The sequence below is a fragment of the Panthera onca genome, chromosome D2 (genome assembly GCF_046562875.1).
Source record: "Panthera onca isolate mPanOnc1 chromosome D2, mPanOnc1 haplotype 2, whole genome shotgun sequence".
In the NCBI taxonomy this organism is placed as follows: domain Eukaryota; kingdom Metazoa; phylum Chordata; class Mammalia; order Carnivora; family Felidae; genus Panthera; species Panthera onca.
Window position 1 is genome coordinate 73389815 of NC_138349.1, and position 14485 is coordinate 73404299.

Consider the following 14485-nt stretch of genomic DNA (forward strand, 5'->3'; position numbering starts at 1 on the left):
AACTTCTGTGCAGGGCCTGCCCTGGACCGGCAACATGAAAGGGTCCCTGCTCGCACCTGCCACATCTTAAGAGTTTAGAGAGCAAGAGAGAGAGAGAGACGCCTTAACTGGGTTCAGGCGGGTATATCGTGCAGGTGTTGTGGACACCACGTCAGTGTCTCAGGGCTGCGTCCTTGGAGCGGCCTCTGGGAGCGAGAAAGGCAAGTGGAGGGCTCATCCCAAGGACGGGATGGGGTGAGGAGCCTCCCACCACTTGCGTCCAGCTCATGGGTCAACTGGTGGTCGCGTCTTCTCTGTGACCTTCCCCGCCAGCCCCCCTGATCCCCCCGGGCAGGGTCTGACGCTCCGTTACTTGTCACTGCCGGTCTTGGTGAGCCTCTGTGACGTAGGTGCCGAGCGGGCACCTTGGGCTGCCTTGGGCTTCTCTGCCTCCGTGCAGTTCCTTCCTGCCACCCGCTCCCAAGAGGCACGGCAGAGTGCTCCCTGAGCGGGCCTGGGGCAGAAGTTGTGTAGACTGTTGCCTTTCTGCCTTTCACCCATCCGCCTTGCCCCGTTTGCAGCCCTCGCCACTGGCTGTGTCGTCTGGCACGCGTCAGTCCGAGGCCCTGCCTCCTTCGGAAGGAAGCTCACCCGTGGTGGGTTGTGCCTTGCTTGACGCTTAGACTGAGAAAATCTGAGTGTGAGTGTTCTCTTTTTTTTGTATTGATTCTAATTTTTGTCAATTGTATTGGGATGTAATGCTCCTCGTAGAGAAAATGACCAGGATAAGAATAATGCAGGACCACCTATATACTTGTTATCCAGAATCACCTGTCGTTAACATTTGCCCTGTGTGCGCTCACCCTCTCTCCCCACGTGTGCGCCCATGTGTGTTCGTACAAACACATAAACTTGTGGGGGGAACCATTTGAGAGTATGTTGCAGTCATCAGGGGGCTTCGCTTCTAAACGTTCAGTACAGTTTTCCTGAGAATAAGGACATAGTCTTGTATCATCAGTATAGTTCTCAACCTAAGTAAATTTTACACCAAGAAAATACTAATAATCTGCATTCCTCTGCCGTTTCGTCAGTTGCCTTAGGGCTGTCCTTTGTAACCTTTTTCTGTCTGGGCCAGGGTCCGGTATTACATTTAGTTGTCATATCTCCACGAGCTCCTTTAATCTGGAACGTCTTCTCAGGTCATCCTTCGTCATGTAGGACATTGGCATTTTCAGAGAAAAGGTCCTACTTTCACAGGACATTCCTCTTTGGAGCTTTTCTGGTGTTTCTTTGTGACAGCTTCAGTCGGAAGACTGCATGACTGGTGCCGTGCCTTTCTCGGGCATCTGCTCTCGAGGCGCGCCATGTTTGATGATGTTGGTTTTGGCTACCTGAGCAAAGAATCGTCCAAACTCCCAATGTGTATTTACTTTTTTTTCCTTTGAAATTAATTCGTGTCGAGTGGGGAGACATGTTAAGGCCGTGCACATCCTCCTCATCAAAATTTCTCCTAGTTAATTCTGATTTCTTTTGACTTTATTGGATTATCTGAAAATAATAATTTTCACTCTAGACTTTGGGAAGGCAATTTAACTGCTGCCTTTTGAAATATTTTCTGTACCAAGGTGAGCAGTAATTAAGCATACGATCATTGTTCATTCAAAAGCTGAATTACAAAAGCCATAATGGTTGATTTGTCCTCATCACCTCTGCCCTTCTTTACTTCTGTCCAGTCTCCTCATGAGTTACAAAAGAAGTCATCACTGTTCCACTGTAGCCAAATCATTCAGCTTTCTCTCTCCTAGGTAATTTCTAATAAAAGGATGTCAGACCGCAAAGATACTAAACCTGATGGGGCACCCGGGTGGCTCAGGCGGTTGAGCGTCTGACTTTTGATTTCAGCTCAGGTCATGATCTCCTAGCTCAAGAGTAGAAGCCCCTGTGCTAACAGTGCAGAACCTGTTTGGGATTCACTCTCTCCCTTTCTCTGCCTCACCCCTGCTCATGCTCTCTTTCTCTCAAAATAAATAAATAAATCAAAAAAAAAAAAAAAAGATCCTAAGCTTGAATCAAATTTAAATATCGACTGAGGATTTTACTAAGCAAGAGGAGTTTTTAAAAACGTAGTTAGTAGAAACACAGCTGATAAGGAAGCGGCAGGAGTTAGCACGTGGGGGGACCTGGTCCTCTCTTGCTGAGTGCGAGGGAGAGAGGTGGAGGGCGGAGGGCCCTTCCCCTGCAGGTCACCTCTTAACCGCCTGCCAAAGCAGGCCACTCTGTGTCCTGGATAAAAGGCTGTTGATGGCGTTACTTGTTCTGAGACCCTGCGTGTGTCGTTCTTTTGGAGTAATTGACAGTAATGATTACTCCCAAAACGGGTCTGTGGCTCTGCCTCTGTAGCCCCTAGAAAGTACAGTGCCCTTGGTTCTCATTGGAGGCAAAAGTATTTTCCTTACAGTTAGATGGATTCCTTCCGTTCTTTCCTTCCATTTCCTTTGGTTCCTTTCTTCGATTTCTTTCCTTATTCACACTGAGAAGACGTGCGGGTGGTATTGCACGTGGGGTATGGAGGGGAGCTTTGGCATCAGGTGGTCTTGGGGTTGACACCCGCCTCTCACTTGGGAGCCCAGTGACTTTGTCTCACTGTTCCTCATCCTAAAACAGGGCTGCAGAGACCTGCTACACGAAGTTTCTAGGACTGAACGCGGAGTTCCCTGTAAAGTGTGTTAGTCCCGGGCCGCTAGGAGGGGCAGACGTAGGGATAGTTCTGATTGTTTCTGGTGAGAAGGCGAGTGGGGTGATGGGAGGCAGAACCTGGGGAAGGGCCTCACCTCGGCAGTCTGATTTGTGCGTGCCAGGGCCCCGGGGCCGGAGCCAGCTGGAAATCTGTCACGGACACCCACCAGCTCAGATGCCCAGGCTGGTCCCGAGGCGCTGGGATCACGAGGCGTAGCGGGTTCTCGATCCACTGGGCTGGCTGTCAGCCGGCAGATGCTGTTTCAGGCCCAGGATGGTGGAAGATCCTGAGGGCGCCAGTCTGGTGCTCTGCAGACAGGCGCTCGAGTGGGCGAGCCCCAGAGAGGCCAGTTAGGACACCCCGGAGGAGCTTGGAGCCCTGGGCCCTGGGGTGGGAACGTCTGGCACCAGGGCAGGGACAGCTCCCGCCCAGGGCACGCCCCAGTAGAGAAGGACTGGGCTGCAGGGCGCGTCAGGCAGTCTAGACATCTTGTCCTGGCCGCCAGCCTGTGATTTCCTCCCTGGGGACACACAGTCGAGTGCCACGAGACTGCTAAGGGATTTTGAAACTTTAGGCATGGAATAAGCACACATAAAAGTCTAGTCGGAGCCCTTCACTTTTAGCTGATAACTTGAGCCGTGGGCTGGCTTGGCTGTGGCCACTGTTCCCGCCATTTGCCTCTCTGGCTTCCCGGGACCGTGGCTGTTTGGGGCTCAGGGTCGTCATTCTGCCCCAGACGACTGCCACGCGCTCCCCAGTTCCCTCCCGCGACTTTGATACTCGTGGTCCCAAACAGGCCAGCTCAGAGGCCAGGCTGGGGGTCTGATAGTAAAGAAAATAATAAGTTCATACCCCCAGAAATACTTATGAAGTAAAGCATTCACAGTAAGACAAATTCACTTTTTTTCAATATAGTACTCTGGTTAAATGGAATTGCCTATTTTATTTAGGTTTACGTTTTCATTTGTGTTCTTAAAAGTGCTTTTAAAGATTAAACAAGAAACTGAAAAAAGTCACACAATTTTTAGGTCTCTGGCGTAGCTGGTACACAGATATCTTGTTGCTGCAAACTGATTTAATCTTTCCAGAAAGCAAACTAGCTGAGTGTAAGCCAAGTTATAAAATTCTTCATGGCTTCCCTTAACACTGGCTGGTCAATATTACGACTCTGTCCCAAGGAAATATCCTTTCTCTCAGAACACCCCAAGAACTGAAATATGCCTCGCACAAACAAGTGTTTCTACCTCTTTGTGACAGTGAAAATATACAGTCATCTGAAACGTAGGCCCGAGATAGGAGTGGTGAGTGTGGGGAGAGGGGTGGTAAGTGGGGGGGTGGGGGTGGAAAGGGGTGGTGAGTGTGGGGAGAGGGGTGGTAAGTAGGGGGGGTGGAGAGGGGTGGTAAGTGGCCCAGGGAAGAGGGGTGGGGAGCGGGGAGGGGGGGAGAGGGGTGGTGAGTTGGGGGGGAGGGGAGTGGTGAGTGGTGCAGGGGCTGCTGGGTAGCGTCCACAGTCCTGCCGCCTCTTACGTCCTGTGTGGAGAGAAGGTGTGGGAAGAAAAAAGACACCAGGTGAGAAGCCGCCGGAAGTTCTTCGTGAGCTCCTTACTGCACACCTTCAGAGGTGATGCTCCAGGGACCCATTATCACTTTCGCAGCCGCACTGGGAAGGGCTGGGGAGGCTCCTGGTAGTTTTCAGACCCGGGCCCTGGTGCCGGCAGGGTTTTATTACAGTGTGAACAGGATAATGTGTGCTCACTGGTTCTTATTTCCCTCTAAAGTTGCTTGAGTTTATATAAAAAAACAATCGTGAATATGATAGTGCTTCCTTTATCACAGGCTTGACTAAATGTTCACGTTATTTAGAAAAAACGGTGTTTGCAGGCTTCTGAGTTTCTAATATCTCTCAATTGAGCATGAATAACTTAACATTTTTTTGTCAAAAATCCCAGACTTATTTTCGAGATTGTTAGTTTCTGGGTGATAAAAGTCCCTAATTCTAGACAGAATAAGGATTTCCTGTAAACTGAGGTTTGAAAACGAACATTTCCGGTTGGTGCAACATAGCATATGCATGTGTGTCCAGATATCTTTGCGCGGAAGCTTAAATAATGCCGGTGAGCTCCCGTTGGTGAACGTTGTAGGGAATCTGAGGAAAGGTGGTTGGAGAGCCTCGTGCTTTATGTTTATACCTACTCGTATATTCACGTACGTGCCCACGTGCATATGTACGTGCTGCCTGCATATGTACATGTACACGGGCACACACATCTTATTGTTTCTCTTTCTCTGAATTGACTGCTTTCAAACTCTCATTTTGATGGGCCAGATAGCACCCTGTTGGGCTTCTAGATGCCTGTGGAAGGATGACCTCTGCAATTATTCCTGGTCTCTGGAGGCAGCAGAATGCCCCAAATACTCCTTGGTAAGAGTCAGGCCATTGGGACGGCTTGCCCTTGTGGGGTGTCTGTTTTTATGCTAATGAGAAGGTAGCTGCCAGCTTTTAAAATGTCTCCCAAATTGGGCATTCATTTTTGAAGGAGAAATTTGGAAATTAGCGATTGATTCCACAGATGCCCTCACCCCGTCGCTGGAGGGCAACATTAGCTGCCTCAGCTCAACTTTGCATCATTCAGTTCCATGGGAAAGAAAAAGATGCATGGGGCCTCGTCCCTGCCTCTAAGAGCGGGAAACAGGTGCGCGTGCACAGACACACACGCACGCACACGTGCACGCACACACAAGTGGGTGCAATTGAGAGGTAAAAATGAAATGCCTTAAAAACACAGGAGTTTAAGGATACAGACCCTCTCTTGGATGTGCCCCTTCCTGGTCTTCCTGCTAATAAACTGAGTGGGAAAATATGTATGTGATATTAAGTCAGAAAAGAATAAAAGTACCACTTACATGAAAGTTTGAAAACCACTTCCCTAATGCTTGCCTTCAATAACTGCCTAGGGTTAGACCCCAAATCTCAGGTCGTCTATTCCAGAAGATGCCTAACTTGTCTTCCAGGTTCCACACGGTTAGCGGCCTTTTGGGCACAACCTGTGGTCCTCCCTGGCTGGAATCTCTCATCTGTTGGATAGATTCCACCGTCCTCTGTGTGCCATGCAGGCTTCGGGATCTTCCCCCAGTCCCGTCTCTCGTGGGGACCACTGCCCCCCCCCCCCCCCCGCCACCAACCACACTGTACTCTGGCTTCAGGGTTGGCAGTTGAGCTAAATCTAGTTTAACTCAGCCCTGCGTTCTGAGAACGTATTCACGACATTATTTAAGGAGTCTAAGAACTATAGTGAAAAGTACTTTGTAGATCAGCTTTGCATAGAGGAAAATAATCATTTATACCAAGATACATAAAACGTATTTGTCACTCAGCATTCACTCAAGTGCTAATCTGTGTTGTGTTGTGTCCCCGCTATGGAAGGACTGTTCGTAGCTTTCTCTGGGAAGGCTTTCCAGAGAGGACATGTTTATGAGTGATCATTATCAGTGATCATTAGTGTTGCTGCGTAACAAGTTACCCCAGAATTTTGGGGTTTAACACCACGGACATCATCTCACACAGTTTTTCTGGGTCAGGAATCCAGGAATGGCTCAGCCGGGAGGTCCGGGCTCCCGTCTGTCATGAGGTTGCAGTCATCTGCCGCTTGACTGGGGAGGATTCGCCCCCCAGCTCACTCTCAGGGTTGCAGCGAGACCCCGGTTCCTTCCCACGTGGACTTGGCCATCAGCTGCCTGAGTGTGCTCACAAGACGGCAGCGAGCCATCCCAGAGAGAGAGAGATTGAGACCACGGTAGAAGCAGTGTGTTCTGCCTCGTCTCAGGGATGGTCGCGGGGACGAACGCTGGAACCCTGTGGCGGAGGACTGGACACGGCGGGGAGTCCCAAGAGCTGGGAGGCAGTAGGGCCCGTGGAGGCTGGCCGCCACACCTGTTCCGAGAGGGGCTTTGAAGGAAGGAACGCAGTGAAGTCGTTAGGAAGGGAATCTGAGGTTTAAAGGGCACAGCCCTGCTCACTTTTTTCTTTTAACCAAGACTCCTTTCCTTTTAACTTTCCCTTCTTTCCACCGCCCCTTATAGTGCAGATTATGATACACACCGGCCTCTGCCTGCAGCGGTTTGCTCCTCCCAGTAGACAGGGAATCTCACACAGCTCAAAACCGAAAAAAAGAGGCCAGTTTTATTAATAAGGGCTCCCAGACTTGCTGTCTCATTTCATTTAAACCTGAGGCATGTGGGTGCTGCTTCTTTCCTGGGTGGATATAAATACAGAGCTTGGTTATTATTGGAACCATTCTAGAAGAGAGAAAATTGCCAGGAACCTGGGTGGCTTAGGGAACTGAATTTTCTGGTTGCTGCGGTTTCCAAGGGAGCTCTTCCAGATCCGTTTGCCAGTTAAGTGTCCCGTGGAGACGATCTTCTGCCTTCCGGAGCTTAACTGACTCGCCCTGGGATGGCTTAGCCGGTGAGTGGCTGGGGAGCGGGACCCCTGGGCCCTTTGCCTCAGGTGACCCTGGCGTCTTTGTTGTCTTCAGGCAGGTCCCGGCAGCGGCCCAGGGCAGAGAGTGTGTGTCATCGATGAGATTGGGAAAATGGAGCTCTTCAGTCAGCCTTTCATCCAGGCTGTCCGCCAGACGCTGTCCACGCCGGGGACCGTCGTCCTGGGCACAATCCCGGTGCCTAAAGGGAAGCCGCTGGCCCTCGTGGAAGAGATAAGAAACAGGAACGACGTTCAGGTGTTCAGTGTGAGTACAACCGGTCCCTGTGTCTGTGACAGTGGAGCGGGTGACCTCAGCGGGGTGGCTCTGAGGTGTGCCTTTGCTCTGAAAGACCATCTCTCCCCACCCCCACCCCCACCCCCACCCCCCCACCCCCCCGCCTTAGGCTAGATCCAGGTGAGTCTGATTTTCTAGGAACTTACAGAACTTAAGTCATACGTGTCACGGATGAAAGGACACATGTCCCTGTGGCCTCCGTCTGCCACAGAGCAGCGCTGTGCACCAGCAGTTTCCGCGATGACGGAAATGCGCTCTCTGCACTGGCCAGTGCGCTGGCCATCAGCCGCCTGTCACTGTTTATGTTTCAAGCAAATGAAAGATTCGTTTCTTCGGTCCCTTTGGCCACACGGACAGCACGCCTGCAGAGTCTGCCCTGACAGGCTCCCGGGGGGCTACTGGGGGGCTGTCGGGGTTCTGCGGTGCGGCACGTGGGAGGGAGGACCGGTGCTGTCACACTATCCCGTGGCGATGTCGGAGCCGACGTACGGGCCTCTGACAGCCCTTTGTCTGTGTCCTTAGATGCTGTCTTGCGCCGTGCCACCTTTGTGTCGGCGAGAGCCGCGTCTCCGCCGGGCTCTGCCCATACCTGCTCTCCCCACCCCCACCCCCCGTTTCAACCCAGGCCCCGCGAGGGCCCCGGAACAAGGAGGCTGGCAGGGCCGCCCCACCAGCCAGAGCGGGAGGTGAGCTCTGGCTGCCAGGTACCACGAGCGCCGGATGTCGCTGGCTGCCGTGCCTCCGCCGTGGCCCGCCGGTCCTAGTGGGCTGTCCACGTGCCGTCACCACAGTCTCCAGGGGTACTGTGGTGGCAGGAGACCCATGTCAGGGTCAGAGCAGCCAGACTTGGAAAACTTGGTGCAGTCCTTGCTCCTTTCCTTCATTTAGTAAGTGTCGACCGGGTTCCACCGTGAGCGAGGTTGCGATGCTGAACAAGACCACGTCCCCGCCCCCCGGAGTGGACTTGCTGAGGCGGGGGCCGGACCGCAGCAGCGCGGGCACACAGCTCGGCCACGCGGATGTTGCTAAGTGTGGAGAAGATAGGCAGGGCAGAGGTCTGGAGGTGGCTGGGGAGACGGGTCCAGCCAGGGAGCCTCTCGGAGGAGCTCACGGGTGAGCGGACGGCCCCGCGAGGCCACGTGCTCGGCGACATCTGTGAAGTTGGGGCCCTCGTCTTCAGTTTCGTGCTGTTCTTTCTCTCTGTCTCTTACTTTACGTGGCCTCCAAGTGAGTTCGTGGTTGTGTTTCTAAAGTTCCTGTGGAAATAGAGGCAGTGAACAGTGAGAGATGACGAAAGACGAGTGGTTCTCAGGCCAGGCGGCTTCCAGGCGGGAGGTGGGGAGTGGCGGGTCCAGAGACTGGCCGTCTGCAGACCAGCACGGTCTACGAGCTGTGAGTGGGATCAGGGGAGTTGGCCCTGATGTCCAGAGGAGAACATCGTGTCTTAAAATAATACCACATCTTCTCTAAAACTGGAAATTATTCTCTGGGCAAAGTGATCATTGCTCCTAATGATGTGAAAATAAAATGATTAGCTTTTGGTTAATTATGCGAGAGATAGGGGCTTATGTACCCCGTTATTCTTCTCTTTCATGTGTTCCTTTGGGGCTTGTGTGATCTTTCTGTTCCCGTTTTATATGAGGAATCTCATTTTCCATATGTGCAAACTTAGGGCTTGGATTAGATATTTCTGGCATCCTTTCTGTTTCTGACACGCAGTAGGGTTCTCCGAATCCATGTTTGAGAGCAGCCTCTGTGTCCAGCACTTAGTCCGACAGCACACGTGAAGCATGTCCCCTTCCCTCAAGAAAGATAGATGATGTGACCGTCAAGATCTGGAAGCAGAGAAGGGAGAGAATTCTGTGAGCAGAAGGTGGGGGGGGGGAGAGGTGTCCTGAAGGAAGTGGTTCTTGTGGGGTTTTGAGGGAGGAAGTGGAGAAAAGAAGGACAAGAAGGAAGAACATTCCGGGTAAGGCAGTAGGTTGTGTAAGGTAGGGAGGGCAGCCTCTCCTTGCGAACAGCTGCGCGTGTCAGGACCGTGGAGACGGGACTGAACTCATGGGGGAAAGTACGCCCCTTGACGTTCCTCCTATCGTAGGGACTTGTTCTTTTCTTTTCTTTTTTTAAGTTTATTCATTTATTTTGAGAGAGAGAGGGAGAGAGAACACATGAGCGGGGGCAGGGCAGAGAGAGAGGGAGGGAGAGAGAATCCCACGCAGGCTCCACACTGTCGGTGCAGAGCCCAACACAGGGCTCAAACCCACCAACCGTGAGGTTGTGACTGGAGATGAAATCGAGAGTCGGACGCTTAACGAGCTGAGCCATGCCGGCGCCCCGTCTAGACTTATTCTTAGTAGCGTCAGGCAAACAGCACTGCCTTTCAGAAAAACACCTGGAAACTTCCAGTTCTAGATACGGTGGAATAGACACACTTCTCCCTGTTCCTCCTGTGAGCTGTAGCTGAAACTGTTGGACGTCACACATAAAACAAACGTAGGGAGACCTGACTGGTGGAAAGAAGGTGGCACTCCGGCTAGGAAGCTCAGCCAGGGGACCCACCACAGACACAGCTGAAAATCGCTTGTGCTGCCAGGAACCGGGAAAAGCAACTTGAGTGAAAACATCAACACGTGTCAACAGCAAGGTGACGTGAACGTTAGAATCGCAGGGCCGAGGTTTGAAAGCAGCCGTCACAAAAACGCTTCCGTGATCAATTGCCAACACATTTGAAGTACAAGAAAAATAGAAAGTCTCGATGAAGAAACGGAAAGGTCTAGCAAAGCTATGGGAGACATAAAGAGGAGTCAAATAAAAATTGTGGAACTAAAATAACTGAATGAGGTAAGTCTCTGGCGGGACTCCCCAGCAGAATGGAGACAACAGAGGAAAGAAATGGTAAACCTGGAGGTAGAACAATAGAAATTGCCCAACAGAGCAGACTTGAGGAGGGGGGGTGGCGAGGAAGAACAGAGCCTCAGGGACTTGCGGTACTATAATAAAAGATCTAACACTCCCGTCATTGGAGGATGGTCTTGGTAATTTAGAAGCTTCTGTCGTGGTGTGGGTATTGACGGTCGCCTTCCTGTTCGGTTTCTCTTTAGGAAGTTTGGTTAAATTTTTTTTTTTTTCATGTCTTGTAGAGTTTACTGGTCTCTAAGTGTGGCCACTGAAAAATGTTTTTAATTTATTTCATAGTTGCTTATTTGAGTGTAATTACATTAATGCTGCAGAGGCAAGAGAGGAAGATCTCCATGGATCAAGATTACTAGAAAGAGCTGTGTGCACTGTTTTCCTAGTTCTCTAGTAACATGAAGAAAAGATTTTATCCCTGCTCGTCAGTTCCTGCCACACACATGCACATGCACGTGTACACACACACATACACACGTGCGCACGTGCACACACGAGTTTGGTTGTCTTAGAGGCATTTAGAAAGCATATTTCTTTGGATTTCCTTTGAAATATCTGCTTGATGGAAACGTTGGGAATGTTATTTGCTGACGGGACAGAAGAGGCAGCTGGAGCCTGGAACGTTCATTTAGATGCCGACGTGGCCACCAGTCACTGAGCACTGGACTTGGGTGCTGTGCCCACTACTGTAGACCCACCAGTGCAGACACCACAGTACCCCGGTGGGTGTGTCACGTAACCTTTATTTTATCAAGGCTGCATAGCATGTCCAAGGTCTCAGTAGGCTGCAGAGCTAGGGTTCAAGGCTCCGTCTGTCTCACTTCCAAGCCTGAGTGTTAGCAGAATGCCGTCCTGTTTACTTTGTTGATGGGGTGGTTCAGATGATTTTGCTAAAAAAAAAAAAAAATCTCAGGTTCCTAGAAATTATTTGGTTTTCTACTTTATAATAAAGTGTTGCTATAACTAAAATCTATTCCACTATCCTGAATTCAGAGCCTTTTACACGTGTCTTTTTTTCCATAAAGCAGTTTTTATGCTTTTAATTTTTATTTGTGGACTGTAAGATCACAAGAATAACAGGAAGTAGGTCCCGACTTCCTTCCATTTTGGAAATTCTTAGACCTCTTCTTGTTCCTTGGTGGGTTTTTTCACCAAGCAGGGCATAAAGCATGTTAGTCTCACTAACATGAGAATGGGAATTTGCTGCTGCCCTCCCGGTCTGTGGACTCCTGCAGATACGGGAGTGAGAGAATATCTGTTAACCTCTGGGTGGAAAGTCAGGCAGAGTGTTTGTAGAAGTTGACGAGCCAGTCCTGAAATTCACGTGGAGATGGGAAGGACCCCACTGAAACAGTCTTGAGAAAGAACGATGTTGGAGGACTGCTACTTCCTGATTTTGAAACTTACTACAACCTTCAGTGATCGGGACAGTACGGTCCTGGCCGAAGGCTGGACACATAGATCAATAGAATAGAACTAAAAGTCCAGAAATAAATCCTTACGTCGAGGATCAGTTCATTTTCAGCAAGCATGCTGAGACAACGTAATGAGGAAAGAATTGTTTTTCAGCAAACTGCATCCAGTGCTGGAAAACTGGACATCCTCATGCACAGAAGGCAGTTGGACCCTTACATCATCTACCAGAATTAACTCAGAGTAGGATCCTAGGCCTAAATTTAAGAACTAAACTATAGTTCTCGGAAGAAAATACAGAAGGAAATCTTGTAAACTCAAGGCAGGCAAAGTCTTACTTGATACAACGTGAAAATAATTCTTGACTTGGAAACTTTAAATGAAAAAAGTAGAGCAAAAGGGATTGGATTCAGGAATAATCCTAATTTTAGGTTCAGTAACATAAAGACACAACATGAAACAGGCTAGTAATAACTTTGGATGTGTGTTAACTTATGATAACAAGCATTGTCAAATTTCTTTCTGTAATCCGTTGCTTACTAGGAACTTGTCAGGGTCTTTCCCACAGGTTCAAGGAAAATAACGTATGTGCGGTGAGGGGCATTTTCCCTGCTGCCTGTTCCTGTATCTGAATATACACAGCTTCGCTGATGTCCGGGTGTCCAGGTTGTTGACTGGTCGGTCTCAGGCCCTTCCGTGGCCCCTGGAGGCAGCACACACAGAGCAACGTGGATGCTTAAGACGGTCAGAGTCTTCACAATCTTTATGTTATCGCTCAGCTGTGTTTCAAAGACCCTGCTCAGCTCAGAATGCAGTAAACATTTACTGGGCACCCCCCACCCCCACCATGTGCCAGACACAGGATGAATGAGATGCCCTATCCCCAGGGAACTTAGGGTCTGATCTTCATCAAGGGCCACTGGACAGGGCAGAGGGCTCAGGTCTCACTTGGCTTCCTTTCTCTTGAGGCTGCAGTGCAGTGGGGTGGAGAGTGCAGGGGCTTCCTTCCTGCGTTCTTCCTCAGCTCGTTCTCTTCTGCGCCCAGTGCTGTCTCCTCGGTAAGGGCTTTCTGCGGCCAGCCTTCTGGTGGTTGAATACAAGACAAGGATTGTGCGTGCAGGGGAGGGCCCCTGAGGCTGACAGATGATTTTTACTCGTTCTCGCATTTGAGAGCCCGTCTTCAACGCGCAAGGAATGTAACAGTAATAACTGAACACTGTAGACAGTTTCATATAGACCTCTTACTGTGGAATTTTCAGAAACAATCTTAGGGCAATCAAAGGGGGGTAGCAAAATATTAATGTCATTTTTTGCGTTCGTCACATTTTTAACACAAAAACATTCTCAAAATGAATCTTTTCCAGTGTTTATTTTTTTCTATGGAACTCAGGCTTGGAGCGTGCCCTCAGCGTGTGGGACACACCGCCTCCGCCCCTGCTGTGACACCCTTACCCCCGACAGCTCCCGCGGAGGGCCCGGGTGGGGCGGGGGCTCACTCACACCTGGGCGATGGAGCTGGGACGTGCTCGCCGACCGGAGGCCCGGCGTGAAGTTGAACCGAGACCAGATGGGGCCTTGCGAGCTGGGTCCTGAGACCAGGGTGGCCACGTGATCATGACCGTACGAAGTAGATGGTGAGGCATTGCCCAGACATACAGAACTGTGCCTGCGTGGCCTGTAAGCGCTCCTTTTTATTCCCTCTGAAGCCCCACGCCTGTTAGATCCCCCTGCTCTGCCCGTCCTGGCTGTGCTGCCTAACCAGCCTCCACGCAGACCCGGCACCTGGGGTCATGGGGCTTCCTACCTTCTCAGCCTTCCTTCCCAGGCCCCCCCCACCCCCCGAGCGCCCTCTCGAAAGCCTGGGGATTTACGGAGTAGGCATGGAGCCTCCGCTCCTGCCCCAGCCTCCCTGCAGATGTGGATTCTGCCCCCACCCACCCTCCGTGCTCTCCTCACGGCAGCTCGCATTTACAACCGAGCACCAGTGGGACTGTCCCCCGTACAAGTGGAGGATCAAATGCCCATGACCGTGCACTCCTTTCAGTGGCTGGCTAGAGAACCCAGGGGATAGTTGAGGCAGGGGTGCCTGGAACGAGCAGTGCCCGAGTTGCCCCTTCTTTCTCACCCGTGCAAAGTTGGCGTTAATTCTTTCCCTCTGGTCCAAGTGGTCTCTTCCTTTCCTCCCCCTCCCTCTCCTCCTCCTCCCCCCCCCCCCCCCACGTCTCCTGTACTCTCCTTTCCTCTGTCTTTCCTTTGCGTCCCTCCTCTCCCAGCTCCACGTCTCCTGTGTTATAAATCTTACATTTCTAGGGGAAGTAGCCCCAAATGCCCCTCATCTTGTATTCTGCCCTCTGAGGCACACGGTAAACTCTCAAACACTCTGAGGGCACAGCCTAGGGGAGTTCCTGGTGAAGTCAGCAGGGAGGAAGGGATCTAACGGCCCCTCTCCGCTAGCACAGTGGGGTTACGAAGCCCCCTGATGAGCCTGCCAGTTCCCACCACTGTCTCCCCCTTTCCTCCGTTCACATCAGCAGACTTCCTTGAATGCAAACAGCAGAGAGGGACTTGGCTAATTTAAGCAAAAACAGCAACAGAAAGCCTTGCAAGGCTGTGTGGCAGTTTCTCCTCAAGCCGGAGCAGAGCTGATGGTCCTCCTGGGACCACAGACCAG

General features: G+C 51.0%; 1 protein-coding gene across 3 annotated transcripts in view; it reads left to right on the plus strand.

Annotated features, from left to right (window-relative positions):
- The window catches only part of NTPCR (nucleoside-triphosphatase, cancer-related), a 31926-nt gene that overhangs the window by 15342 nt on the left and 2099 nt on the right, over positions 1-14485 (plus strand). Inside the window, exons 4-5 of one of the 3 annotated variants that reach the window (XM_060642835.3) lie at positions 7252-7461; positions 8014-8196. In XM_060642835.3, coding sequence (XP_060498818.3) covers positions 7252-7461; positions 8014-8181 — 378 coding nt within the window. In that variant the 3' untranslated portion in view covers positions 8182-8196. Of the gene's footprint in view, positions 1-7251; positions 7462-8013; positions 8197-14485 lie in introns of those variants that run through there. The other 2 variants (XM_060642837.3, XM_060642836.3) reach the window with 2 other exon arrangements.